Source organism: Podarcis vaucheri, assembly GCF_965113315.1.
Source record: "Podarcis vaucheri genome assembly, chromosome: 6".
Lineage (NCBI taxonomy): Eukaryota > Metazoa > Chordata > Lepidosauria > Squamata > Lacertidae > Podarcis > Podarcis vaucheri.
Genome location: NC_138764.1, coordinates 26,289,504 through 26,316,646, shown reverse-complemented (window position 1 = coordinate 26,316,646; position 27,143 = coordinate 26,289,504). Strand labels below are relative to the sequence as shown.

Sequence of the window (27,143 nt, the reverse complement as noted above, 5' to 3'; positions counted from 1 at the left end):
AGTTCCCTAAGTTTGAATGCCATGCAGCACTGTAGTTTCTTTAAAACTAGGATCAAAATCTTCCAGTCTTGCACTCAAGAATGCCAAAGAGAAGGGAGAGGGTAGCAGGCAAGCTGAAGACTCTCACAAGCTCATTCGCGTAGCACAATACCATGGATCAATTGAAAACTTGCAAAATAAAACAAATAATTAGTTACCTCATGTTTTAAGCAAGAGAAAACAATATATAATCATTTTAGGTCCGTATACAACTTGAAGATAGGTACAGCAGCTATGGGTAGGTAGAGTATTATATTGAGGGAAGCAACCGAAGACTAAATAACTGATAAGAGGAAGCAAAGGTAGAGTCACAGGTAGTAAGCAATTCAGTATTAACTCGGCACTAACATAAAAGGTATTCATAGCCATGTTCAGTGGATAATAAATGCACACAGATGGGTTGCAGCAAACTCTACCCCTACTCTACACATGTTCATTTGAATGCTTGAAGGAGGTCCTCATACATACCACTAGCAAGTTCTGAATCATAAAATTGTAGGGTTGAAAGGGATCATGTGGGTCATCTAGTCCAACCCCCTGCAACGCAGAAATCCTTTGCCTAACGTGGGGCTTGAACCCACAACCCTGAGATTAAGAGTCTCGTGCTCTACCAACTGATCATGTGCATAGGGTTCTTCACGTGTATACTGCATTACCTTCATTCAGGGATTCAAATGGACACATATAGATGACCAGGTAGATCTTGCCACCAGGATTTTTATTATTATTTTATTTAGTAGCCACAGATACAGCACTTAACACCTGATCAGGCATTGTGCTTCTATAGCCAGTATGCAATGGAAGCTTAAGGTATCCTGGCTACTTCAAATATAAGCACATGAATTCATCTTTAAAACAGGCTGGTAAATAGCCACTTGTCTGTGTTAGTGCAAACAAGGAAAAGATTTTGTAAACTGGAAGAGAGCCCATTTTATTATTTCATGCCATCATAGCTCACAAATGTAAGTGTGGACAAGACAACCAGTAAAATCACTTACTCACTTAACTGAGATAGCAGAAAGTGTTGGTGATTGGATTACTGGGCCAGTTGGAAACACAGGTAAGTGGGGACAGTGTGAGGGAGAAAATGACAGTACTAGAGGAGAAAAAGACAATGAGGCATTTGGATCTGAGCAATCACTTTTTCTTAAAAAAAAAAAGTGTTAGAAATGTAACATGGGGTAGGAAAATTACATTAATTGAGGTGATTTGAAGGAGGCACAAAAGCAACACAAAACATATGAACATCTGTATTCTGCAAACTAAAAACTTCACAAAACTGACATAAGTCACAGTGTGTTCGGGGATTTCAGACTTTCTACTTCAGAGGCACAAATTGCAGGAAGTTTTAAAAAAAGTGAAAGTTGCTTTCAAAGCATTTGGCTCTCTTTCAAGACGACAGCAAAACAAAACATTAGAAAAGAGGGTGGCGGATGATTCAGCCAGATAAAAATAATGTCCTTTTCGAAAGGAATGCTGTTCTAGACTTGGAGACATTAATGCAGGCTGTAAATCAATGGGTCAATGCTCCTTTATAATCATGATCTTCCCAGAAAGGGTCTTGATGGGAGCCAGATATACTGCACCCTTGCCTCCTGCTTAAGGACTGGCCCAAAGGAGCTGCTAAATGGGGTGGGGAATCCTTTCAATTTGCTGAGAGGTTGGTGATGAATGTACTCCTCCCCACATCTTTTTCCCCCCTACGTCCACAGCTCCTGTAGCCAATAATCAGCTGCAGGCATCCTACAGCAACTTATCATGGCCCCCAATGTTAGTTTATGGGTCAGAATGTCTGAGATGCTTCAGCTGAGGAACTAGCTTGGAATTCCTTCAACCCCCCCCCACCCCCACCCCCGATGTGAAATTGAACTGCAAAGGGGACCAATATGCAATTTTCTATCGCGTCGCTGAGCCGGACGGCAGAAAGTCAATTGCCACAGCCATTCAAATTGTTAACACAGTTTTGTCCAGCATAGCCTGCAGTCTTAATAAAAAGAGTACACCACTCCACCTGAAAGTGACCAGCTGAACTTACTACACTAAATAACAGTTTCCAACACACTCTATTGCACTCTATTGCTCCATTCACTTCAATGTAACTTGGGCATAAGTTCGTCTTCAAATGGAGCTAGCACAGTAACTGTATTAGGTGGGATGTGATGAGAAAAGTCACTGTTATTTCCCAGTCACATGTACCTTGATCTTGAAGATAATGTCACACTTTAGAGCAGGAGGGTGGTGATTTCTCAATTATGGGAGAAATTGATTCTGGATAACAAAATAAATTATTTCCCTAGAGCCAACTCTGCTTTTGTCCCATTTGATTACAGTAATTTAAAACAAATATACACTGGGGGGACGGGGGACTCTACCTTGCTACCTTTACTATTATATAGGAATGGACTCCATTTTGGAATCTGCCATCTATTGCAACATATTTTGTTTTATGATGTTTCCGAAGCTACACTATCATGCTAACAGAGGAGAAAGGGTTTTGCAGATATTCTCTGCTCTGCAATAATTTCCAAGCAAATGAGAATCCTCTCTGAAAAGCAGCTTTTATCTCCCAAGCACACTTTGCTACTATTCTAATTAACAACGACCCAGAACAGATCGGTATCTATTAGAAGAAAACTAAATATAATTTCTGCAAGGGACGCGGGTGGCGCTGTGGGCTAAAGCCTCAGCGCCTAGGGCTTGCCGATCGAAAGGTCGGCGGTTCGAATCCCCGCGGCGGGGTGCGCTCCCGCTGCTCGGTCCCAGCGCCTGCCAACCTAGCAGTTCGAAAGCACCCCCGGGGGCAAGTAGATAAATAGGTACCGCTTACCAGCGGGAAGGTAAACGGCGTTCCGTGTGCGGCTCTGGCTCGCCAGAGCAGCGTTGTCACGCTGGCCACGTGACCCGGAAGTGTCTCCGGACAGCGCTGGCCCCCGGCCAATAGATGTGAGATGGGCGCACAAACCCCAGAGTCTGGCAAGACTGGCCCGTTCGGGCAGGGGTACCTTTACCTTTACCTAAATATAATTTCTAATTTGGCTGGATGCATATAATTTCACTGAAGACAGGGGAGTTCAATTTAAGGCTCTTTATTATGTTGTATGTATTGAATATTGCATAACATGAAATACTATTAAAACAAAGAAAAATGGAATACACATTGCCCAGGCTTCCACCCTGGGGAAGTCACTTCAGTGCTACTAACACAGCAGCTTGGCTTCACCTCCAGATATGCACTCAATTGTCTCTCAAGACAGACAGGTGCCAACAACAGCATTATTATTATTATTATTATTATTATTATTTATTAAATTTGTATACCACCCCTCATCCAAAGATCACAGAGCGGCTCACAACGTAAAAAGACAAAATGAGAACACAAAAAAACCCAATATGAACAAGAGCAAGAACAAACCAATAGCACCCCTCCTAAAAACTTTTGTGGGGGGGAAATCTGAGATTCTACTCTTTCCCTCCAGAAACACAGTTCTTTTAAAATGCTTATCGAGCTACATTTGGGTTTGCGGACTGACAACTCCCAAGGACAATCATTGATCTGTTTCCATAAAATTGCTTTGAGGTGTCGTATATAAATTTTATTAAATGAATAAGAAAGCTTAAAGGATAGTTCTGTACAACAATATCTCTCCTTGCACCATCCATCTCATTATTCAGAAGAAACAAAGCCTATGCAACAGCGTGGTCATAAAACATGTAGCAGTCAAGAGAAAGGAAGGTTCCTGGAGCAGGGAACGCATCACGCATAAATTAACTGGATCCATAAGGGATTCATGAATCCAAAACTAATGGTAGCATGCTCCCGTCTGCAACATATGAGCCAACACATATAATTTTACCAGCAACCCTACTGTTTCCAACACCACTCATCTGCTTTAACATACATGATCCTCTCTCATCACCTCCAGACACTTTAAATTGCAAATCAGCATTCCAGTCAGTCATGGCTTTGATCTCAGCTAATCAATTTCTCAACGCCTGCTGTACGATAGGAAGCTATAGGACTCCGCTGTAAACTGAGCAACACTTGAAAAGGATTATACACTTCGTTTTCATACATCTGACAGCACAGCTGTATGGCCATTTTCTTTTTATATATTCTTGGAACATTGTGGTTGCTGCTCACATAATGTGAGAGGGGGAAATAAGTGAGGAAGACTAACAATTGGTTCCTTCCCACACCAACACCAGCACATTCACAGAGAGCAATGCTAGTATTGAACAATACCATTTCATTCACCCAGCCCACATGGCAGACAGTACAGCAGCATGGAATCTAATGACAGGAAAACAACAAACTATATAGTTTCCCAGCAATCATTACCTGGCAGACTTTACATTACAATAGCATGGAACCCAACTATACAGGGAAATGGCAGCTTCCTTGCCCCTGCAACATATGGAGTAAGCTTTAAAAAATGTTTTAAGGTGAGATAGTTATTGTGTGATGACTTTTTCTCCAGATTTCTACACTTTTAAGATATCTGATAGTCTTTCAAGTGACAGGCCACCACTTGGGGCAATGAAACGTTAAGGTAAAGCCCCAGCCCACAAAATAATGTCCACAGAGGCGTGACTGGTTTTTAAATGACCCGTCCACCACAACCTCTTCCTCTCAAAGCTGAAAAGGCAGTTCCTTCCATTCAGCCACAGATCTAGTTTTAAAGTCCCCAATGGTGGTTCAGTTATCAAGGCTGACATGGTAGATCCAGTGCCTTGACCTTCTACATTATTTTTTACAAAACAGAGCCCTAGGGGAATTCCCTCAGTAAGTTTGCTCCTTTAACTCACTTAGCAGAATTCATCTCACCATGCATCTTTCCAACAGAAGCTCATGTTTGAATGTGTGAACTCTACTAAGGTGAAGGGGACAAAGTGAGGCTTGCTCTCTATCCCTTTGCTGTCATTTGAAAACCTGGCATTTGCGTCTCTGACTCATATGATGAAGCACTGCTGTGACAACACACGTTCTATACCCGGCGTATTCTCAAAATTACACTGTAGTGGTTTAAACAAGGAAGCTATCACATCTGTTTCGAGTATTAATAAATTACACTCTCCGACCAAAGGAAACCAAGGTGATGTAAAGGGTTTTAAAACGCAATACAGAACATAAGGCAGTAATTATAAGATACATATTTTTAAAAGAGAATCAATAGATTGCTTGTTTGCTTTGATCTTGCAAGGCAGGTAAAGTGTAATAATGACATCTTTTAGTATTCATATAGCACTTTAGAATGATCAAAGCACTTAACATACATTTTCCAAGCAATCCTTACAATTGCATATTTTTTTGACACATATTGTAGGAAGCAAATGGAATCTAGGACTACGACACACATGCTTGCCACCCACGTTTGCACAGGACGTAATTTGAAATGCCCCTAAAGTAATGGTATTGTGACCCGGCTGCACACTCACTTGCCACCAGGTCTGGGGAAATACTATCTGTGATGAAGAATGAAAAAGCAAGCGCTCTTGAGTGCTTCCTGAGAATTAGACCAACCTACATTCCCACATATGTGGTAGAATTGTTGGCAATCTTTTCTTTCCACCTACTACATATATACTACCCCTGTACGGGATACATGCTAGATCCTGTATGGCATAATGAGCAGAATGTAGGGACCCGAACCTGAAAAGGGGATGGAGGTCTTTAAATTAAGGTTACCAGATTATTATTTTTCAATGAATCCAGGGACACTTTTCAACTTCAATGGATTTTGTACGGGCACTGATGTGTAAATCTGGGGACTGTCCCTGGGAAACAGGGAAGTCTGGTAACCTTACTTTAAATGCTTGGACTGTTGGCAACTGTTTTCAATGTAGATCGGGCTTCGTAACCCACCAGAGAATCTCTACAATGGAAGAACTACAGTGGTACCTCGGGTTACAGACGCTTCAGGTTACAGACTCCGCTTATCCAGAAATAGTACTCTGGGTTAAGAACTTTGTTTCAGGATGAGAACAGAAATTGCACAGCAGTGGCGCGGCGGCAGCGGGAGGCCCCATTAGCTAAAGTGGTACCTCAGGTTAAGAATAGTTTCAGGTTAAGAACGGACCTCCAGAACGAATTAGTTCTTAACCAGAGGTACCACTGTATATGAATCTCATAGGTGCATGGAAATGTCTCGTGAGAAAATCACTTACATTAACATCTAATGTCATATTCTATCATAGATGTTATTGTATTGTTAAGCTGCCTTGGGCATTTTAGTTGGAAGGGAAGGTTGCATAAAGGTATCATAGGGAGACCTAGGTTCAGATCCCCACTCAGACACACAGCTTATTGGTTGACCTTGGACCAATGTCCCAGACCAATGTCCCATACCTCATGAATGTAATACATCAAATGTTTCAATGCCAATTTGGTATCTTTACTTAGAACAAAAGCCCACAACTCTGAAAAAAACAGCAAAGACAGCATCATAATACAGACTGGACAAGAGGAACAGAAATTGAAGATGCAGCTATCTCATCAAAATATTATTACTAAGAATGGAAGCAAGTAGACTCATGACACTGTTTTTTCCATCAACAACAACAGAAGAACTTGGGAGGAACAAACAAGGATGGAGCAACAATGGAGAAGAGAGATACTTCAAGCACAACCCGTTGTTTGTTAGCAGCTCCATTTTCGAACGGCCCTTCCCCCCATGAACATACAATTCAGTAAGTCAAGCTGCAGTCCCAGAGCAGACTGCAACATGCCAATTCGCTCCACAGAACTGAATGTGAGCCGCTGGAAACCAAGTCCCCTTGTATCTCTATAGTTGTCCCATTCGATGCTGCAGTTCTTCAAGCGAATTCTGACTGAGGTGGCAAATCTATAACTTGACTATACCGTATCATATTGTAGGGGCAGAATGCTGCTGCATACAAGAGCAATAACAATACCCCTCTACACATAAAAGTAAATGTCAGAGAGTAGAATTCAATACTTGCCTCCTTCCTCCATGTTTTCTGTATGGAAAGATTTTTTTTTTTAAATGAAGACGCCTTTAATCAGATGACCCTCATCTGCCAGAGTAAGTAGCACAGGCCATACACAGGTTTATCACCTCCATAAATTTTAGACCTTACTCCCGATAAAGCATGTTTCATGTAATACCGTGCAGATCCTCCAATTTTCCAAAACATGAAACAACTGTAATTAGGAACTGTGAAGTGGAGTAGGGCCCATTGTGTCAGTAGGGAGAGCCATCTTAATCCTTTTTTTGATGGCCTCTAATTATTTCACCTTCAGAGAGAAAAGCCACTATTTTGAGAGAGAAAACAGGGAAAGGATTGTGCATTCCCTCCTTACAGGCCTTCCTCGACTCTTATAACTATACCCTGCATCTACTACTTTTCCTATAAACATGCCCCAATAAACCTTTCCCTTCTGGTTTCAATAAAACTTTGGAACTGAATGAGGTCAGAAGTAAAATCTAAGATCTTTTACTTTCCTGCTGGTAACACTGTACTCTTACAAAACAGAGAGCACAGCAAATGCTACTGTCCTGGCAATGAGCCTTATTCACCAATATGCAATTAGCCTGGCCTCATGACAAGGGGCCATATGATAGCCAAGGTCCAACCACCTCGACTCATATTTGCTTGAACTTCAAACAACTCCAAAATTGTGGGGAGGGGGTGTCCTCTTCCTAAATTCATAGGTTTGGTTTTTGCACTTCCATATCTCTTCTTGGGCAAACTTCATTATTCACTTTGCTTTCTCCACACATGCACATATGTCTATTTGCTCCCAATACCACATTCTGCCGCTAGTGCCGCTCCTTTCAAATATTTCTTCTGCTTACATATGCTTCCAATGTCTTTCTCCTTCAAAAGAGACACAGTGGACTGGTCCGCATCTCATGCTAAGCAAAACCATAGCTTCGAATGAACATGCAGGCTCTAGGAGAAGAAACTTTGCTCTTTGATTGTCCTTTCTGCTGCTGTGCCACACTGTGCTAAACCATAGTTTAGCTTAGCATGTTGTCCAAACCAAGGTTCATGATTCTGCCACAGTGATTCAAACGGCAGCTTACAATTTTATCACACAACTTCCTAAATACTGCCATGCTGGGCTGTAAATCTAGTAAACAGCATCACAATACTTCAAGTAACAGGATAAAAATTATAATCAAGTGCAACAGGCTCCCTTTCTTCTTGAATAGCCTCAAAATAGAAGGCACATCTCAGGACATCATCAGATGAATTTCTGCCCTCTACCTGCTTGGCGCAATTGAAGTATTGTTAGTAACGCCGAAAAGGTTTATCTGAAGAAACATAGTAAAAGTCCTCTTGCTGTTCTTTCATATATAAGCTGAGAGAGAAAGAAAACTGGGTTAAGAGCTTTCAGATCACTTTCCCCCACGTGGTTTATGAGCAGTTTGACTTTAGTGGTGTCAAACATTATTCTAAAAGCATAGAAAAATAATTGGGTCTCAGTGGGGCTACTTACAGAAGTAGTTTTATATGCGTTATTAAAGCAGATGTCCATTATTCACAGTTGCAAACTACACAATTCAAAAGGTCTCTGTGTACTTATACAAAGAAAATGTATCTACTGTCCTTTATAATGTTCCCCAGCTCTTCATCAAAGAATTTCTAATTCAAAAATTGCCCCGTTCTTATGCCTTTTTATCATTTAGACTAATAAAGACTGTGAATATTCAAAAAAATAAAAACTTCTGGAGCCTATTTTTCTAATGCCAAGATTCAGATTCAAATCTTGAAGGACCCTTACAGTAAAACCTGCAGGCCATATTGCATTTCTGATACAATAGAAAAAATTGTGAGAGAAAGCATCATAATCTTTTGCTGCAACTAGAGAAACATTCTGCATGAAGGTACATTCTTTCACCTTTGGTGAACATGCCCAAGGATTAAGACATTCTGGGAGATGATTTATAACGAAATGAAAAAGATATTCAAATATACCTTTCTGAAGAAACCAGAGGCCTTTCTCCTGGGCATGGTCAGCCAAATGGTGCCAAAGAAGGATAGAACTTTTTTTATGTATGCAACAACAGCAGAAGAATACTTATTGCGAAGTATTGAAAGACACAAGATTTACCCACCCGGGAAGAATGGCAGATGAAGTTGATGGACTATATGGAACTGGCGGAAATGACTGGCAGAATCCGAGACCAGGGAGAAGGGTCGGTGGAAGACTAGAAAAAGTTTAAAGACTATCTACAGAAATATTGTAAAATTAATGAATGTTAGAAAAATGTTGGAATGAAGTTATATGGCTTTAGTAGAAATGTTATAAGGAACTAGGTATAAAATTAATAGAGTATTAAAGGAAAAAATAAGGTTAGAATGTGTTAAGATAATTGCAGGATAGAAAACAGAGGAATATGGAAAGGAATTGCTGAAACAATTAACAGAAGTGGAATACAAAAAGGGAGGTGTGAGGAGGTCGTTGAAATAAGTGAATGAAAAGATAAGATATTGAAATTGTTTGATGTTGATTTGATGTTGTTTGATGTGTTTTTTGTTTTGTTTTGTTAGTTTAATGTGTTAAGTGTTATGTAGTGTTTTTGTATTGTATTGTATTGTTCTTTTCTTTTTTGTAGTGTTTAAATTGTTGGAAAAGTAATAAATATTATTTTTTTAAAAAAAAAGAGAAACGTTGTAGATCAGAGGTGGCCAACTCCCAAAAGACTGCGATCTAGTCACAGTTAAAACTGGCAGTGATCTACCCCCTTTTGGGGAGTTCAGGTCAAAGAGTTGTTGAGCTTTTTTTTTAGGGGAGCCAAAGTTGTTGAGCTTCTTTGGGGGGAGCCAGTGATCTACCACTAGATCACGATCAACCTGTTGGACATGCCTGTTGTAGATAGTAGTCCAACAATTTAGAGGTGATGTTTGCGCTCACGCTAAATTCACCATATGTCGCAATCTCAATTTGAAACTCTCAAGAAAACCATTTATCCTGAAGAGGTGGACCCACTATGAAATTTTCACTCTGAGTGTGGATGATGCGATTCTTTCAAGAGGTTGCAAGGTAAGCATCAACTGCCTAACATTGCCAATTGACAACATTTACAACTGAAATACCCTTTTTATGAATGAAGGTCTTGGAGGAGCTGGTGGTTATCAAACATGCCACGAAGGACACAGTTAAATTTCAAAAAACCATACCCAAATGTACCATGTTAGATACATAGGCTGTTAGGGGCAATGCAACAGGGGACTGGGATACCCTATACATAGAATCACAGAATTCTGAAGTTGGAAGGAACTCCAAGGGTCATCTAGTTCAACCCTCTGCAATGCAGGAATTGCAATATGTGGTCCCCATCCAATTTGAAAACATAAATATCAGCAGAGGATTGTCCTAGCCTCAGCTATTAGTCTTTATTTATTTATTCAAAATTACAGTAGATCCAACACAAGTTGTTCTTTCAATCTTAAGTATTAGAGGCCTCCTAAAGACCTGTTGGGACGCGGGTGGTGCTGTGGGTTAAACCACAAGAGCCTAGGACTTGCCGATCAGAAGGTCGGCGGTTCGAATCCCTGCAACAGGGTGAGCTCCCGTTGCTTGGTCCCTGCTCCTGCTAACCTAGCAGTTCGAAAGGACATCAAAGTGCAAGTAGATAAATAGATACCGCTCCAGCGGGAAGGTAAATGGTGTTTCCGTGTGCTGCTCTGGTTCGCCAGAAGCGGCTTAGTCATGCTGGCCACGTGACCCGGAAGCTGTACGCCGGCTCCCTTGGCCAGTAAAGCAAGATGAGCGCCGCAACCCCAGAGTCGTCCGCGACTGCACCTAATGGTCTGCAGTCCCTTTACCCTTTACCTTTAAAGACCTGCTAAAGATTCAAGGAGATTTCCAGTGTTGTATGAGCTATGGGATGGACAACACAATTTAGTACTACAAGTACTTAAGATACCAAAGCAACTAATTCTCCAACACTGGAAGGAGAAACATCTACCAGTTATCATACAACTGAATAAAAACTGCACGTACTTTCCATATTTGAACACACTGCCTATTATAAACAAAAGCTTTCAGGTGTATATTTGGTCACCTGATCAGCCGGCACTGGGCTACATGCCTAGACTGGCATTTTCTTTTGCACCTAGAACAAGTGATAAAGTTTTTGAGACTGGTAAATGGAATATTGTGGTAAGCTGTGCAGCCTTTGCATTCATAGCTTCATCCTGACTTCTATCTCCTCCACCCTTCCTTTTCTCTGCTTTTTTCCTTTCCTCTATTTCCTTTTGTGTTAAATCCTACTGTGAAGGAATAGAACTTTCAGCTATTTTGTTTTGGGGTTTTGCTTATAAAATGGTTCCTGTTTGCCTTAACAGTTCTCTTGCATAGGGAGACATGTTATATCTCAGATTTCTGCAAGGATCTGAGTTAAGCCCAATGCAGGAAATGGGGCAACTTATTTACACAAAACGCAGCTACACTACAGCGCTAGAGCTATGAATACAAAAGTTCAGTATGTAGTCTGTATAAGAAGCAATATTGTCAAGCTAGACCAAAATTAGAAGATGCCACCACACCATAAAATACTACGGAAATAAATAAACAGCTCTCCAAGGATTGCTCCACTGGAAATGCGCCCAAGTTATCTGCACCCAGATAAATCTCTTATCAACCTTAGACACATTGGAACATGCCTTTATTTGAATCTGAGGTTCCTACGAGCAAGCAGTTCTTCTTTCAGAAAATAATCTTTGCACATAAGTCATTGAGGCCCAAAATAAATGTTTTGTGCTTAGCAAAGTCACAATCTGACCTGAGGAAACATGGAGCAAAAAATTCTGTGAAATGCAGAATGCATGCACAGGAACTTAACTGTCTTCCACTCTCACTGAAATAAATTGTTCCATTTACACTGGAAATGAATGGCTGATCAAGAAACATGCAATAGCAAATATTAGCAACCCAATTTAGAACATTATCAGCTCAATTCTATCCATGTCTACTCAGAATTAAATCCCACAATTCAATGAGACTCATTCCCAAGTGAATGTACAGGACTGCAAACATGCAGTCTTAAGTAACTTACTTTCCAGGATGTTCAAGCAATATTGAACTCGGTAAGATTTACTGTATTTTTTGCTCTATAACACGCACCCGACCATAACACGCAAGTAGTTTTTAGAGGAAAATCCGTAGGCATGCCACCCGTAGGCATTCCCTCCATAACACGCACAGACATTTCCCCTTACTTTCTAGGAGGAAAAAAGTGAGTGTTATGGTGCAAAAAAATACGGTACTTCTGAGTACATGTACAACATTCTGCTTGTTGGAAATATTTCTCCTTCTCCCACACACCCCTCGGTATTCGTGAACTTGTCCATTTAATTCTTCACAGTCATAATATTATTTTATTATTTGTACTATGATTTATATTCTATTTTTGTACACTGCTTCAATATTTTTTAAAATACAGAGCATCTTATAAATTCCAAAGAATACATAAATAAGAACAATCTTTGCAGGTCTTATGAGAAAACATCCTTTGGGCAAAAAATATGCCAGTGTGTACTTTGTTTTCAAAATCTATCCAAATCACTACTGTGTCTTACTGATGATGGCTAAAATCAATTTTATTAGCCCAGACAGCTAATTTTAATTAGCAGATGATGAAGAAAAGACAGGAACATTACTTACTGTATGGAAACCACTCCAGTTCATCATCCAAACAGGATCTTTAAATTCTACCTTTCCACTAAGGCAAGCAAATCACAGCACTTGAACACAGTATTTCAATAGGCTGTCTAAGAGAGTTCAGGTATTACAGTTCATTGAAAACTCAGCACAGCACTTTTAAAATGAAAGGGGGGAAAGCATGAACAAGACCTAGCAACTCCAAGCTGTGTTCTTAAGCCACTTAATTGGTATTAAATATGGGAAATGGGACTTAGATTACAATGCAATATGTTATGGATCATAGTAATAGAAAAATCACAAGGAACTGGATCCATAATTGGAGTCCAAGAAAACAGCAGCAATTAGCAACCCTATCATAAGCATTAGAGGATAAGCTCATTGCCTACAGGGATAAGGAACAAATCCCACAGATGAATTCTACGTGCATAAGAGACTCCCTGAAGTGTGTTTCACAAGTTTTGCAAACGCAAGCAAAAGTATTTTGCCTTTTAAGAACTTAGGCATTCTGCTGTTTAGAGAGGAAAGTTAGATGAACATTGTACAGCAAGACATGTCTACTCAGGCATAAATCCTGGAGAGCTGAATAGAGTTTACTCTCAGGGAAATGAAGAAGCCCTGCTGAACACAGTGGAGTTTGCTTCCAAATAAACTGTATGTGACCCAGTGCTTTATCTCAACCAAGTGCTCTACTAAAACATGGCTCCTTTTGAGATACATCTTCACAGCTGAATGTCTTCAAATGAACCAACACAGACAGTGTTCCAAGAGCAGACCTCCTTAGCACCAAGGCCACACTGAAAATACCATTTTGATCAGTAGATAGGGTAGTCAGGTGAAAAAGAGGACAGGGTACATTCACTTTTAATAGAAGAGAGAATTTCAGCAGGTGTAGCAGGAGAAACCATGCCTGCTAAAAGTCCCTCCTTCTACACAACTATTAAAGATGCAGGAGTCCAGCCAGATAGGTATTTTATCCACAGGGCTACAGAAAAGCTGCATCTTATTTCCAAAAGCCACATGTGACACAGCTTCCTTTGCTTTTCAAACTTTTGTTGCATATAACGGACACTGTTTGCATCTAGTTTCCACAAATACTGCAAGTGTCACGCACGAGCTAAGTTTGGTGAACATGACACGCTTATTCTCTGATACTGCTGATGTAAATGCTTTCCCCCCCCCTATCAAATGGGAACCTTGACTCAACCTCTGAAATATATTGTTGTAGACTTTAAAGAAAAGCATAACCCTGTATATATAGTTAGGCTATTTAAATCCTCAAGGGAATGAATGCAAGCTTGTGTGCTGAGATTTAAGTAGTCTAACTTTTGGGATAACTTTCTCAATTATCCCCAAAAGATGGCAGGTTTTTCAACCTGGGCTAAATGCATATCTGCAATACAAAGGGGACAGTATTCCATTCAGATATGGCATCATTAAGCACTGCCACCAATACTATTTATTGTGTGTATGCATAACTGGATGCCCGTGGTGAACATGATTATTGTTACTACTACTACATGCCTGATTACCAGGTTTGGGGACCAGCGTTCAAAATATGCATCCCAGAAAGTGTTATTAAGGAAAATCTGTAGGAGCGAAGAAGAAGGAGGCAACACAATAGCAACCTCCAAGAAACCACTCTGTCAAATGGTACGCTTTTATCCTTGGGGATGGCTCCCAGTTGCTAGTGAGAATGAATCATTTTCATTAAATATGTGAACTGGGGCAGCTGTAGCCCAGGGGCAGGCAATGTGATGCCACCCTGATGATACTGAGCTACAACTCCCATCAGCCCTGACCATTGGCCATGCTGGCTGGTGCTGATGGGAGCTGTAGTCCATAAAATAAATAAATCTGGAAGGCACCATACTGGCTATCTCAGGTGCCCAGGAAGCTGCTAAAACAACAGGCCCTACCTCTAAATCAGGAGCTGGCAACCCTAGGAGTCATTTACACTCTATAATAATCAACTAAACATCATGTTTTGGAGTTCATAAACATGCATGTCTTGAATACGTTCATCCAGTAACTAGCACTCATTGAGATCTATGGATGTATAAATTACCACTCATGAGAATTATGCTATGTTGCAGCTTTCTCATATTGCTGAGGTTAAGCCTCTACAGAATGTCAGACAAAATCACCTATCCTGATGCCACATTTTGCTTCTCAGAAGCCTTACCAAAAGAGACTGTTTTTTGTTAAGTCCCACTCACAAAAGGCAACTGTTGGCACTTGAATCTTCAAAATGATAAAGGGCATTTAAAAACCAATGACCACCACCCAGCAGCCTTTCTCTAATGAGACTTCCCTGTCTCTACTATGGAAAGGATGGATACAAAGCACGATGGGGAAAGTACCTGTGTGTGTACGCGCGCGCATGCATGGAGCATTTTCCTATCTCAGACAAGAAATGGAAGCTCACACACACACAGGGAGCTGGGTCATAGCCAAGATTAACATTGCATTTCCAGGACACTCGAGCCAAATCATGCAAATGAGAAAATTAGAGGCTTAAAAAATATACATGGTGTGCAATCCACGACACACTTAAAAACACAAGGCTGTAATCTCATGCATACTTACTGTGAGCATTCATAAGATCAGGGTTTGCCCATAATATTTGAATTAAATACAATGCATAAGCATGCTTAAATGTTTCCCGGTACTTCACTGCAAGGATGCTACAATGAACAGCGAATGTATGGCATTAACTGGTTTATACATGCGGACCTAATGAAGTGGCTAAGAGATTGAGCAGGGGGACTCGAGTTCCAATCACATCCCATTCAAACGCACCTGGTGATCTTAAGCAAGTCACTCTCCTAGCCTGCCCCCACTCACTTCAGAAATAGGAGTCCAAAAATAATACTAATTACTGACCTATTTTATAGGACATGTCTGATAATGATAACGGGTAAACCACTCAAGATATTCAAAAGTGCTATATAAACATTAAGTGTTAATATTTATATAGCACTTTTGAATATCTTAAATATCTTGTGCTGTAGATTTCAACAAGGTCAACAAGGTCAAGTTTTCAGATGATGATCTTCTATGCAATAAATTGATAGTCTTGGATAGGGTAGCCAAATGAAAAATAGGACAGAGCCCTTGCACCTTTAATACCTGTTTAGAAATGGGAAGTCCAGCAGGTGTGCCTTGCATTACAAACTATGCTACATCTGCTGAAATTCCCTCTTCTAAATAACTATTGAGGGTGAAAGAGCCTCATCTCCTTTTTCATTTGGCTACCCGTCTTAAGGTAAAGATAAAGGGACCCCTGACAATTAGGTCCAGTCGTGACCGACTCTGGGGTTGCGGCACTCATCTTGCTTTATTGGCCGAGGGAGCCGGCGTTCAGCTTCCAGGTCATGTGGCCAGCATGACTAAGCCGCTTCTGGCTAACCAGAGCAACGCACGGAAACACCATTTACCTTCCCGCCGGAGCAGTACCTATTTATCTACTTGTACTTTGACGTGCTTTCGAACTGCTAGGTTGGCAGGAGCTGGGACCAAGCAACGGGAGCTCACCCCATCGCGGGGATTCAAACCGCCGACCTTCTGATCGGCAAGCCCTAGGCTCTGTGGTTTAACCCACAGCGCCACCTGCGTCCCTAGTCTTAGGTATGAGTAAATACAAAACAAGAAATAGACAGTTCTGGGATGACAGCAGATCAGATGCCAGTTCAGCTAAAGCTAGTCATAGATAGGACTGCACACTTACATAAGAGTAAATACCACTAAATACAGGAACCTTACTCCTGAGTAAACATGTTTAGGTTCATGGTGTACACACCACTGAAAGAAATGGAGCAGACAGTGCAATCCTCTGTGTGCTTACTTGGTAGTAAGTCCCATAATGTTCAGTGGAGTTTACTCCCAAGTAAGTGTGCACTGCCTTAAGACAGTTGTATCACCACCTTGTCTCATAGGTTTCAATGACAGTTAAAGTCAACTCTCTCTATATATTTACCTATGATGTAAATTTGGGCTTACTCCCAAACATGACAAAAAATTTAGCTGGCACAGTAATGAAGTTGGCAAAACAAGCCAAACACTGCCAACCCTGCAGTTTATTCATTTTCAAGATATCATAATAAACTACTAACCTAAAAATTCTCTCTCCCTCTCCCTTACTCCAATGTAAGAAGCTTAACTCAGAGAAACGTTTTGAGAGGATCACTTCCCTTTCTTCAGAAATCAGACAGCACCACGCAACCAAAGTGAAGCACTTTTAGCTGTGTTTCCACCAAACATTCAAAGCACACCCACCCAAAGAATTCTGGGAACTGCAGTTTCCCCCCTCACTATTCCCAGCACCCTTTAACTAAAGTTCCCAGGATTCTTTTGGGAGGAGTGCTTTAAAGGTATAGTGAGTATGCACCCTTAAAATCTCTCATTGAAATCAATGGGGCTTAACCACAGTGACATTGTGCCCATTATATGTGTAGGTTAAACCATTCCAAACCACATTCACTATTACAGCTCATCTCATCCAAAAGCCCCAGGACAATATACGTCATTCAAGGTGCCAGAGTGCAACTCTGAGTTACAGCTCTGGCTCCCGCTTTGTGTTTTTTTGTCTCTGGAGGCCAGATCCTTCATAAAAGGCATTCTGGCATTGTTCTGAGTTTCTCTGTGATGTGCATTATACTAAGGGACAAGTGGATAAATACTTTTAAACCCTCCCACAAAACCTTCAGAGGGCAGCAACAACAGCAGCTTCTTTTTGCTTTGGGGCTGTCATTTTATCCTTTCCCCTGTCTATTGTAATTACAGATAACGGTAATGGAGGCAGTCAACTTCCTAGATGCTTCATTTTACATGACACAGTTCCTCTTTAGTTTCTCTTTTTTTCCCCCTAACTGTTAACCCAAGTGAATCCAGGCAGAAACAGGAGAACAGCCACAATTTAAAAGATACATAGATACACACACTAGATGGCAAAGTAATATTAAAAACACTAAGTCGAGCATTTTAATGGAGCCCAGTATCCTTTCGCCCCATCCCCCACTGAGTTCAAATTTTAAAAGTGCCCCCCAAAAATATGCAGTGGCCAGCACAAAGCATTCAGTTCTGGGGTTTAAATTATTGCTGTTATTGTCATCGCTTCCTTTATCTCCCCAGATCATGGAACTACAACTGCTGTTTTTATTTCCAAAATGCTACCTGGAACTCTATACGGGGTCTCTACCTTTGTTCCTTCATGTCACACACATAAATACTTATCTGGCAAAGTATCTCTCTCTCTCTCTCTCTCTCTCTATATATATATATATATATCTGCAGCCCGCAAAAGAGCATCTTGTAACTCTGCCAAATTCAAACATCCCCTGCTGAGAGCTGCTGGCTAACAAAGTGAAAGCAAAATACCAACAAAAGTGACACCCTGGAAGGACCCCTGCATTGGAACAAAGGCATTAACCAGGCGATTAATAACGCGGGATGGGGAAGGGTGGGGAAGGGGAAGAGGGACTCGGAGGCACAATAAAGCAGGCAGAAACCCGGAAGAGCCCGGCGTTGCACATCCCACACTTCTCTCTCTCTTTTTTTTTTTTACCTGGGACATCTGAGGTCTGAGGTTGATCTCCTTGAGATTGATGGCGTGAGGGCGCAGGTTGTTGAGCAGCTGGCAAAGCAAGACTCCATCGCGGAGGGTCTGGGCCAGGTCGAACACCTGCGCCGTGTCCCAGGTCACCCGGTGGTTGACCGGCAGCACCCGGCACTGGATGAGCCAGTGGGCGCATTGCTTCCAAGGCTCCATGCGCGCTCGCCGCCTCAGCCCCGGGAAGAGAGAAGAGACCGCTTTGCCCGACGCCGAGAACTCCAAAGGCAGCCGAAGCCGCGCGCCCTCCTCGCCTCTCCGCCTCTCCTGCTGCCGCAGCGCCTCTCCTGCTCTGCCCCTCGCCTCGCACGCACTGAGAGGAGCGGCGCACGGAAAGGCAGCCGGGGAGGCTGGTGCGCGTGCGGGTCCCCCTCGCGGCGCAGCAACACAGAGTCCGGCGGCGCCTGAGGGAGAAAAGAGGGAAAAAAGGCAGCGCGCGTGCGCCCACCCAACCCGCGCGCTTTCAGGTTGCCGGCTGCCCTCTGAGGGGACCGGGCGCGCTCTGCCTCCCGCGCCCGGCGCAGCGTGGGTTGTGAGGGGCAGAAAGCCAACGGCGGAGGGAAAGCTGGAAAGAGAGAGGGGAGAAAATGCCGGGTCTCGCGCCGGTACTGCACCGGCTGACAGGACGTTTCCAGCAGCGTTTCAAAGGGCGGGTTATGACCTTTAAAGCCCCCAAACAAAGAAAGGGGAAGCTATTAGTCCATGACGCTATTGGACTACAATTCCCATCATCCTTGGCCATTAGCCGTGCTGGCTATGGCTGATGGGAGTCGGAGCTCACCATCAGCTGAAGTAGCGTTTTTCCAAACTTGGGTCGCTTTTTGGGACTACAATTCCCATCATCCCTGACCACTGATCTTGTTAGCTGGGGATGATGGGAGTTGTAGTCCCCAAAAAATGGCAACCCAAGTTTTGGAAACACAGGCCACTGGTTCGCCACCTCTGCACTAAACTGCAATCTAAGGTCACCAACCTGGCACCCTGCAGATATTATGGACCACAACATCCTTCACCCACAGCCAGCCGGCCAATGGGCAAGAATAATGCGAGGTGTGATCGGAAACATCTGCAGAGTTACCGGTCGGCAAGCGCTGCCTATACCCGTATCAGTCTGACCATAACTTTGGAGGGGGTGCCCACCTGTAAAAACAGGCTGCTGGGCAAACTGAACAGGGCCTTTTCGGTGCTAGTCCCCAATGATGCCATTTGATTCCAAGCGCTAATTTTAATCTGATCTTAAAGACCCATTTTTTTATCGTGGTGCTTGGAGGCTACCCAAGGCTATTGGATATTGTTCTCCAGCTTTAAATGGGTTGTGTTGTTAGTTTAGTGGCTTGTATATTTCTAGGGTGGAATTGGATTTTTGAATTGTTTTAACTGGATTTACAATTGGATTTTATAGATAAACTTGTGCATGGTTGTAAACTGCTTTGAAAGGCAACTGTGCTTAAAAAGCAGCCTAGAAGCTAATGACCAGAAGGGCTGGTGGTTCACACATGTACATCAAATTTCTTTTCATATAATTACTGTACACTTCCACACTTATCACAAGAATGATCATGGAGTTTGTTTATACTATTTACGGGCTATCCTATAATAGACATTATCTGGGCAGCTTACAAAGAAAATTGAGTTGGAATAATTACAATAAACTGCATATAAATATCCAGTAGGCAACCTTAAAATGAACATGTGAGCACCCAAGATCTGAGTGACTGAAATAAGTATATAGCATTTTATTTTGCAGGGGATTTGAAGCGATGTTTTGATTTGCCTGCTGAGACACAAAATAGCGGAAAGTAAATAACATGTTCCTGACATAAAATTGATACTTGCTTTTATGGGCAACAATCTTTAAACAGTCAAGACAAAAATAATTGTTTGTTTACAAGCAGTAGGAAGCTTCTGCGGTTATCTAATAATTCCCGCAGTTTATTTATTTTATTACATTTTTATCCATTGTGCTCAAAGAATGCCTAGGAGTAACTCCCGTTGAACTCAATGGAGCTTACTGCTGAGTAGACATTCAGAAAATTCCACTGTAAAGTTACAACGTGCCCCATTGAATGTATGGTTCTCTCACCACCCCCACCCCCATCTTATCCTAACAACAATCCTGTTAGGTAGCTTAAGCTGAGAGAAATAGACTAGCCCAAGGCGACAGAATCAACATCATGAATGTATCAGGGTTCATAGTTCAAAATCTCATCTGTTCAGTTCCTGCCTTTTTTCTGGCAGGAGTCCTGCATGCCAGATTTTTCAAAAGGGCATGTTTTTGCAGTATGAAGATTAAGTAAAGGAAAGCCTTCACTACTAAATTTCTACTAAAACAAAACAGAACAAGGGCACCTTACCTAATTATTGTATTTGCAACATTTATACATAGCTTAAGGGTTCAGATTTTAAGGTATAATTAGAGTCCCATCCTATGCATACTTATTCAGAAATAAGTTTAGCTATGCTCAGTGAGACTTTAATACTAACTGTGCTTGGGGTAGCATACCTGCAGTACAAGCCTAGGCATGTCAAATCAGGTATGTGGCATCTGGATCCTAAAATATAGTAGCCTGGATTGTAGTCAAAGCTGGTAGATAGATTTACTAGATAAAAGATAACATTGTCCCTATGAAACTGTGTTTAAAAAAAACCTAAACCAATTAGTACCTGCTACATCAGTTTCTTCAACCTACATGAGGCACCAGGGTTTCTGTTTATTTTGTAAGTGGGAACATCCCCAGTCTGCTGATCACATTCCAATAACGTAGAGGTGCTTATATTTATTCTAACCATGATGATACATATAACTTATAGATGACATGGTTAGCAAGCTCCTAAGACTGTTTTAACATGGTTCTTCCACAAGCCACAATATTCCAAGGATATTATTCCTTTAACAATCTTGCTTTGCTGTTACATGTTTTTGCTGTTAATTTTATTTCAAAATAACATTCCATGGGGTGGAGGTGATACCTAGGGTGGCTTTTATTGAGGTGATGCAGACCTTTTGCAGACAAGTGTGGAAGATTCCCACTTTTTTATTGAGGAAAAGCTCTGTCCCTTTGGCAAATGGATATTCAAGCAGTGCAGCTTTCACCATCAAGACACAGGGCCTTTTCCAGGAGAAATGTGGCAATCCTCATCCTGGTCATCTCTCTCTCTCTCTCTCATACACACAGAGAGAGAGAGAAAGAGAGAGAGAGAGAGACTTACTTTCAATTAACTTTGAAAGAATAGCTCTCTGTAACACTAAGTAATAGCTGTCATCACCAGCTTCGAGTTCTTGATGCTTTCCCGCTTTCTTATGTCTGTTTTGGTTGATTATTTAGCTTTATGTGGGAAGATATCGTTTTTTCTCCCATGGAAATTTGAGGGAAGAGCCCTTATGAAGGGGAGCCAAACTGTAAATGCACACAGTGTTTTACATAAATATTAGACCCTTTGTATGGATATCATGGACTGGCTGGATGCAGAGGAGTGGTGGGAGGCATCAGCTGGGGAATCCCCAAGGGAACACCCCAAGGGGACTAGTGGTGGGATGATGATGAGTGGTCAGAGGGAGAGGAGGGAGCAGACTGGGAGAAGGAGGTGTGGGAAGCTGAAGAGGTAACAGGGTTTAGTGAGCAGGAAGAGTCTGTGGCAGAGAACAGTCCCGAATCAGAGGCAGAAGTGAAGGCTAGAGAGAGGAGGGGGACCAAGAAGCAGAGATGAGACAGGCTATTGAAGAAGCCGGAGGGGGGTCTCTCCCTCCAGCTCCAATCAGCTCTTCTTGTCCCTGGTCTTCCAGAACCAGAAGAAGTATGAAGAGGGTGGAGCAAATACAGCCAAGGCCACAAAGTATCAGATTGCTTGGGAAGGACCCAGGAGAGAAGGAGACTTAGAGAACAATGGGGAGGTGGGACCTTCAGTCCTCACAACTGCCTCATTGGGACAAGATCTTCCGGGGCTCACTAGGTCTTGTTTCTTTGAATAAAGAGTTACGGTAACCATGTGAGTTAATGCTGACCTGCTCCTGACACCCACTCCTGACACAGCTAATTCAGGAAGGCTGTGGTTCAGTGGTAAAGCATCTGTTTTGCATGCAGCTTGCTATGTTCATTCAATGCTTCTACCAGTAGTGGCTGGTGCCTGTTGGAGCTAGTGGAGCAGAAGGCAGGGACCTCAACAGTAGGAGGAGCCAGAGCCAATGGCAGGCAGAGCCAACTAATTCTAGTTTTGCCCCCATCTTCCTCCTTTCTGAGCTCTACAAGAGACTAAGGTGAAGGAAGCTGATCGTAGCTGACCTCTGTTTTGGCTCTGGACCATCAGTGGCAGGCAACCTCAGTCTTAAATCCCCCCCCCAAATGCAATAGGTGATGTCAACATCATGTCAGGCATTAGGTTTTGTGGCTCTATGCTGGTGACTGCAGATGGCACAGAGCCATTTCAAAGTATCAATATCCTGCTGCTGACAGTAGATGATTCAGCAAACAGTGCAACCAAGGAGTGCCTTTTTCTTGTACGCGTCAGGTAGCAGCATGTCTTGGGACAGCGCTGAGAGAGGGAGAGGCTCTAAATATGCCTTCCCTCCAGGAACAGCATAAATTGCCAGGCCGTATGGGGCAGTATCTTTGTGACATCACCTATTTGCATGCCTAGCTACAAACGTAATTTGCAATAGGGAAAGGTGCAAAGACTTCCATCCCCATATGGATTATGGAAGAACTGATGTGATCGTGTAGAATGAGAGCAACAACCGGCACAACTAACTCATGTGCATGCCTGCCAATTCATCTTTTATCCTGGGTGCAGAGAAGCAGCACTTTAAATTAGTGCCACTTGATCACACTGATAGAGAACTTGGCTTCACTGAGCTCGAAAATGAACAGCACACATGCTGATAGGAGCCTATCGTTGAGTTTCTAGAGTCTATCTGCTAAATGAGGCTTTGGAACTTATATAATGTCAGTTTTATAGGGAAAGGATGGTCTGACAGAAAATACATTTACTAATCCCATTGAGCACTTTCTAATAAAGATAGTTTTATCTGAATCAATTAATCTTATTTGGAGCAAAGGGGGTTGATAGCACATAATTCTTAATCTCTAAAGTGAAAGGTGTCAGCTCTCAGGGATGTTTGAATGTCATTTTTTTTTTAATCTCAAAGCCCTTCTCTTTAACCATATGCATGGGAGACAATTGCAAGGGGGCTGGATTTAGGGGCAGGAAACTGGATTGCTGTACTTGGAGGGCACTCCTGTGTTTATCTCCTTAACATCTGGAACAAAGAATACAAAGAAGTTACACTCACTTGTAAAGCTAGTATAATTGACCTGCAGTGCCAGTATTGCAATATCTTTTCAAATTTAAATTTAATTGTCTTACATGACAAGGATAAATCATGCATGCAAAAATAGCACATCAAATTTTGCAAAACTGCCTTCAAATATAATTTTTAAAATGAGGCATACGAAACAAATAGAGGGGGTGCCAAAAATGCTCCTTGGATAGGGTGCCACTTGGTTGGATTGTGTTTGTGTGAATTCTTTTATTTATTTTGATGCCTGTTCTTCCTTCATTGACAGCATGCATTGTTTTGTGATTCTGTTTTTTTCTTGTATTTTAATGACCTTCTGTTGGTTTTAAATTTACTTTGCAAGCCCCCTTGAGCAGTTCAGTTTTTGAACTGGAATTTAGGAAGGCAAACAGTCTTAAGAAATGATATTTGCACATTTGTCGACCCATGAAACTGATCAGTATAATCAAATGGAGTGCACCAAGCTCACTCATGTATGCCATTGCCCCATTGACTGAGGACTGAAGTTGCAAGTAACATGAACATTATCCAGTCAAGTGTGTCCTTTGCAAGAAAATAATCTACTCTATCATTCTTTCCTAAGAAGAAGAAGCCCAAAGCAGTTCTGTCAGCTGCCTGCTCAGTCTTTTCTCAGAAATACCAAAGGAAATAAATTGCACAATGCCCCTAGAGTCTATGCCTGAACTACAAAACATAAGTACAATTTTCAGGAATGTTAAATGTAGTTTTACCTTTAATTTACAACCAGTTTGCTTCTTATCATACTCTTACTGCATAGGAGAAGTAATCATTCTAACTTTCCTTTTTTCTTTTTCTTTTTCTACATTTTTTAAAAAAAATATCTAAGCTAAATCCACCCAGGATTGAAAGTCTTTCCTTTTGCAGTGTGCCTGAGCCCATTTATCATTAGGACCTTCAATTAGCCCTGGAGCCTGTTTTCATTGCCAGGATGCAGATCTTGGGCATCTGAAAAAATAATAAAGGAGACTCTGCTTTGCTCTTGGGACTTTCTAGAGTGCCTTTCATTCACAGAACTCAAATAAGCAGAAAGAGCTTTGAGGAAGGAATGGATGAATCAGCCAGTGTGCATCCGTTTTGCATGCGTTCATTCACAAGTCCATCCCATCCCATTTCCAGATGAATCTGCACACACCCCACCCCCAAAAAATCAGCACAAATGTCCATATTGAAGTACACATTTAAATGTGTACTTTATCTCAATGTACTTATTTGGGGTAAATGTATCTTGTCCTAAAATACACATTTTAATGAATTTTTGCAAGCTTCTTTTTTTAGAGAACTGTATTGCAAAAATCCGTTGGAGGACAAAACCTGAAGGATAAGTATGTCCCAATCTGCACGTAAGTCCAGGAAGTGTGAATCAGCTCAGTTTCACTTTGGCATTCACAGAAAAACAACTGCTCAAACATCCCTCCTTCAATGTTATAATACACAATACCCAGACAGCTTTGAGCTCCACCTTCTCTAATGGTTACGGTAATCTATGTCTCAGATAATCATGTGGTCCACTGTTTTTTTCTTGATTATAGCCATCCAGAATCCCTTAAAATTGGTAAAAAATACCATTTTAAAAGCAATCTTCATGAAGCATTGTTTTTGTATATTTGCTTCTTTCCTCCCCCCACCCCAGTATTTTAGGTTGTTGCTTTTTCCTCTTTCTTTGTTGCTGTTGTTGATATTTGTAGGATGCTTTATTTAAGCTGGAGGGAGAATCTGCTATTAAAATTATATTTTGTAAATTCAGATGCTAACAGATGTTGCATCTTATTTCAAGAGCTCTCTTGGTGAGAAGGGAGACAAAGAAGGAAAAAGCAGCAGCCAAAAGGTAAAAAATGGCACTGAGCTGGCATAGGTATCAGTGGCAACAAACACAACTGAAAAAATGGCAGATATTCTCACAATTAAAGTATCCTGAGGTTAATATTTCTACTCACACTACTGTCAGGCCAGAAATCAATACTGGACAATATTTAGTGCAGTTCTAACTTTAGGGACGCAGGTGGCGCTGTGGGTAAAAGCCTCAGCGCCTAGGGCTTGCCGGTCGGCGGTTCGAATCCCTGCGGCGGGGTGCGCTCCTGTCGTTCGGTCCCAGCGCCTGCCAACCTAGCAGTTCGAAAGCACCTCCGGGTGCAAGTAGATAAATAGGGACCGCTTACCAGCGGGAAGGTAAACGGCGTTTCCGTGTGCGGCTCTGGCTCGCCAGAGCAGCGATGTCACGCTGGCCACGTGACCCGGAAGTGTCTTCGGACAGCGCTGGCCCACGGCCTCTTGAGTGAGATGGGCGCACAACCCTAGAGTCTGGCAAGACTGGCCCGTACGGGCAGGGGTACCTTTACCTTTACCTTTAACTTTAGGAAAATCCACAAAATCAGGGAGCAGTCAGAAGGGCATTTCAGCAGTTGGGGAGATAGGCCAGTTCATCTAATTTGCACGGATCAGATCATTATTCACTATTATCATATATGAAGTAAACTCATTTCTCCAAGTGTCTGTCCTTACATAATCATGTTGTTATAGGTCTCACTTGAGGTGTGCGTTATTATTCTTGGATTAGGGGTTAAATATAATAACAGCTTATTTCCTAGTCCTAAACCTGTTGTCTTTTTCTTTTCCCCAACTTTTTGCCTCATCCATATGTTCTAAGAAGCTTTCCCGAAGAGCCTTAAGAACGGATTTGACAGAAAGCCACAGGCATCATTTGGCATTGCTGCAAAGGAAGCATTGCTGAAAAACTCTCACAAAGGAGATGAGTGGGAGGCCTCAACAAATGAGGACTCTTGTAGCAACTGCAATTAAGGGAACTTACAGATCAGACCTGCAGCCAGATAGTTTCTGTAGGAGCCCTAAAGCATTTCCCCCCCTTTTACTGGGGAGAGGGAATCTTAAAGCAATGTAAAACAACCAGACTTACTAGAGTAATTAATAAGTTACATAAATCCTTTTGATGAAATTTTAAAGTAGGCAAAGTTGCCCATCAGTCATCCCAGCAAAGGGAAATGTCATTTTTCAAGTCCCCTGTAACTGCATACACACTTTGGGTCCTTTCTCTTAGCATCTGAAATGTATGGGAACATATAGGGAGATGCATTCCATCAGACAGACGATGATATAGATAGATAGATAGATGATGATAGATAGATAGATAGATAGATAGATAGATGATAGATAGATAGATGATAGATAGATGTTAGCTAGAGAGACAGAGAGAGAGAAGAATAATGGTGATTAGATAGATAGATGATAGATATATAGATGATAAATAGATGATAAAGATAGATAGATAGATGATAGATAGATAGATAGATGATAGATAGATAGATTATACATACATACATACATACATACATACATACATACATACATACTCCACTGATAGCTACCGGTATTTACCAGAGATTGCCCAGGTTTCCAACAAATGTCTCTGTTATGTCCCCTATTTTGTCCTTGTTTTGCTTTAGAGGAAGTTATCAAAATTTGGGTTTGTGTGAGTTCCTAGAGATGGCATACTTCAGGCTTCTTCCACAGATTTCTAGAAGTTAGTTTCC

At 41.7% G+C, this 27,143-nt stretch overlaps 2 protein-coding genes across 5 annotated transcripts in view; both read right to left on the bottom strand.

Annotated features, from left to right (window-relative positions):
• Positions 1 to 27,143, bottom strand: part of VAV3 (vav guanine nucleotide exchange factor 3) — a 218,184-nt gene that overhangs the window by 139,898 nt on the left and 51,143 nt on the right. The window contains exon 1 of one of the 4 annotated variants that reach the window (XM_082227824.1): positions 18,240 to 18,718. The exons of 1 other annotated variant lie outside the window; for it this stretch is intronic. In XM_082227824.1, coding sequence (XP_082083950.1) covers positions 18,240 to 18,443 — 204 coding nt within the window. In that variant the 5' untranslated portion in view covers positions 18,444 to 18,718. Of the gene's footprint in view, positions 1 to 18,239; positions 18,719 to 27,143 lie in introns of those variants that run through there. 2 more of the 4 variants (XM_082227825.1, XM_082227826.1) reach the window with 2 other exon arrangements.
• FNDC7 (fibronectin type III domain containing 7) overlaps positions 25,645 to 27,143 on the bottom strand; it is a 184,844-nt gene continuing 183,345 nt past the window's right edge. Inside the window, exon 13 of the transcript XR_014221004.1 lies at positions 25,645 to 25,946. The gene's annotated coding sequence lies outside the window, so the exon portion shown is untranslated. The remainder of the gene's footprint in view (positions 25,947 to 27,143) is intronic.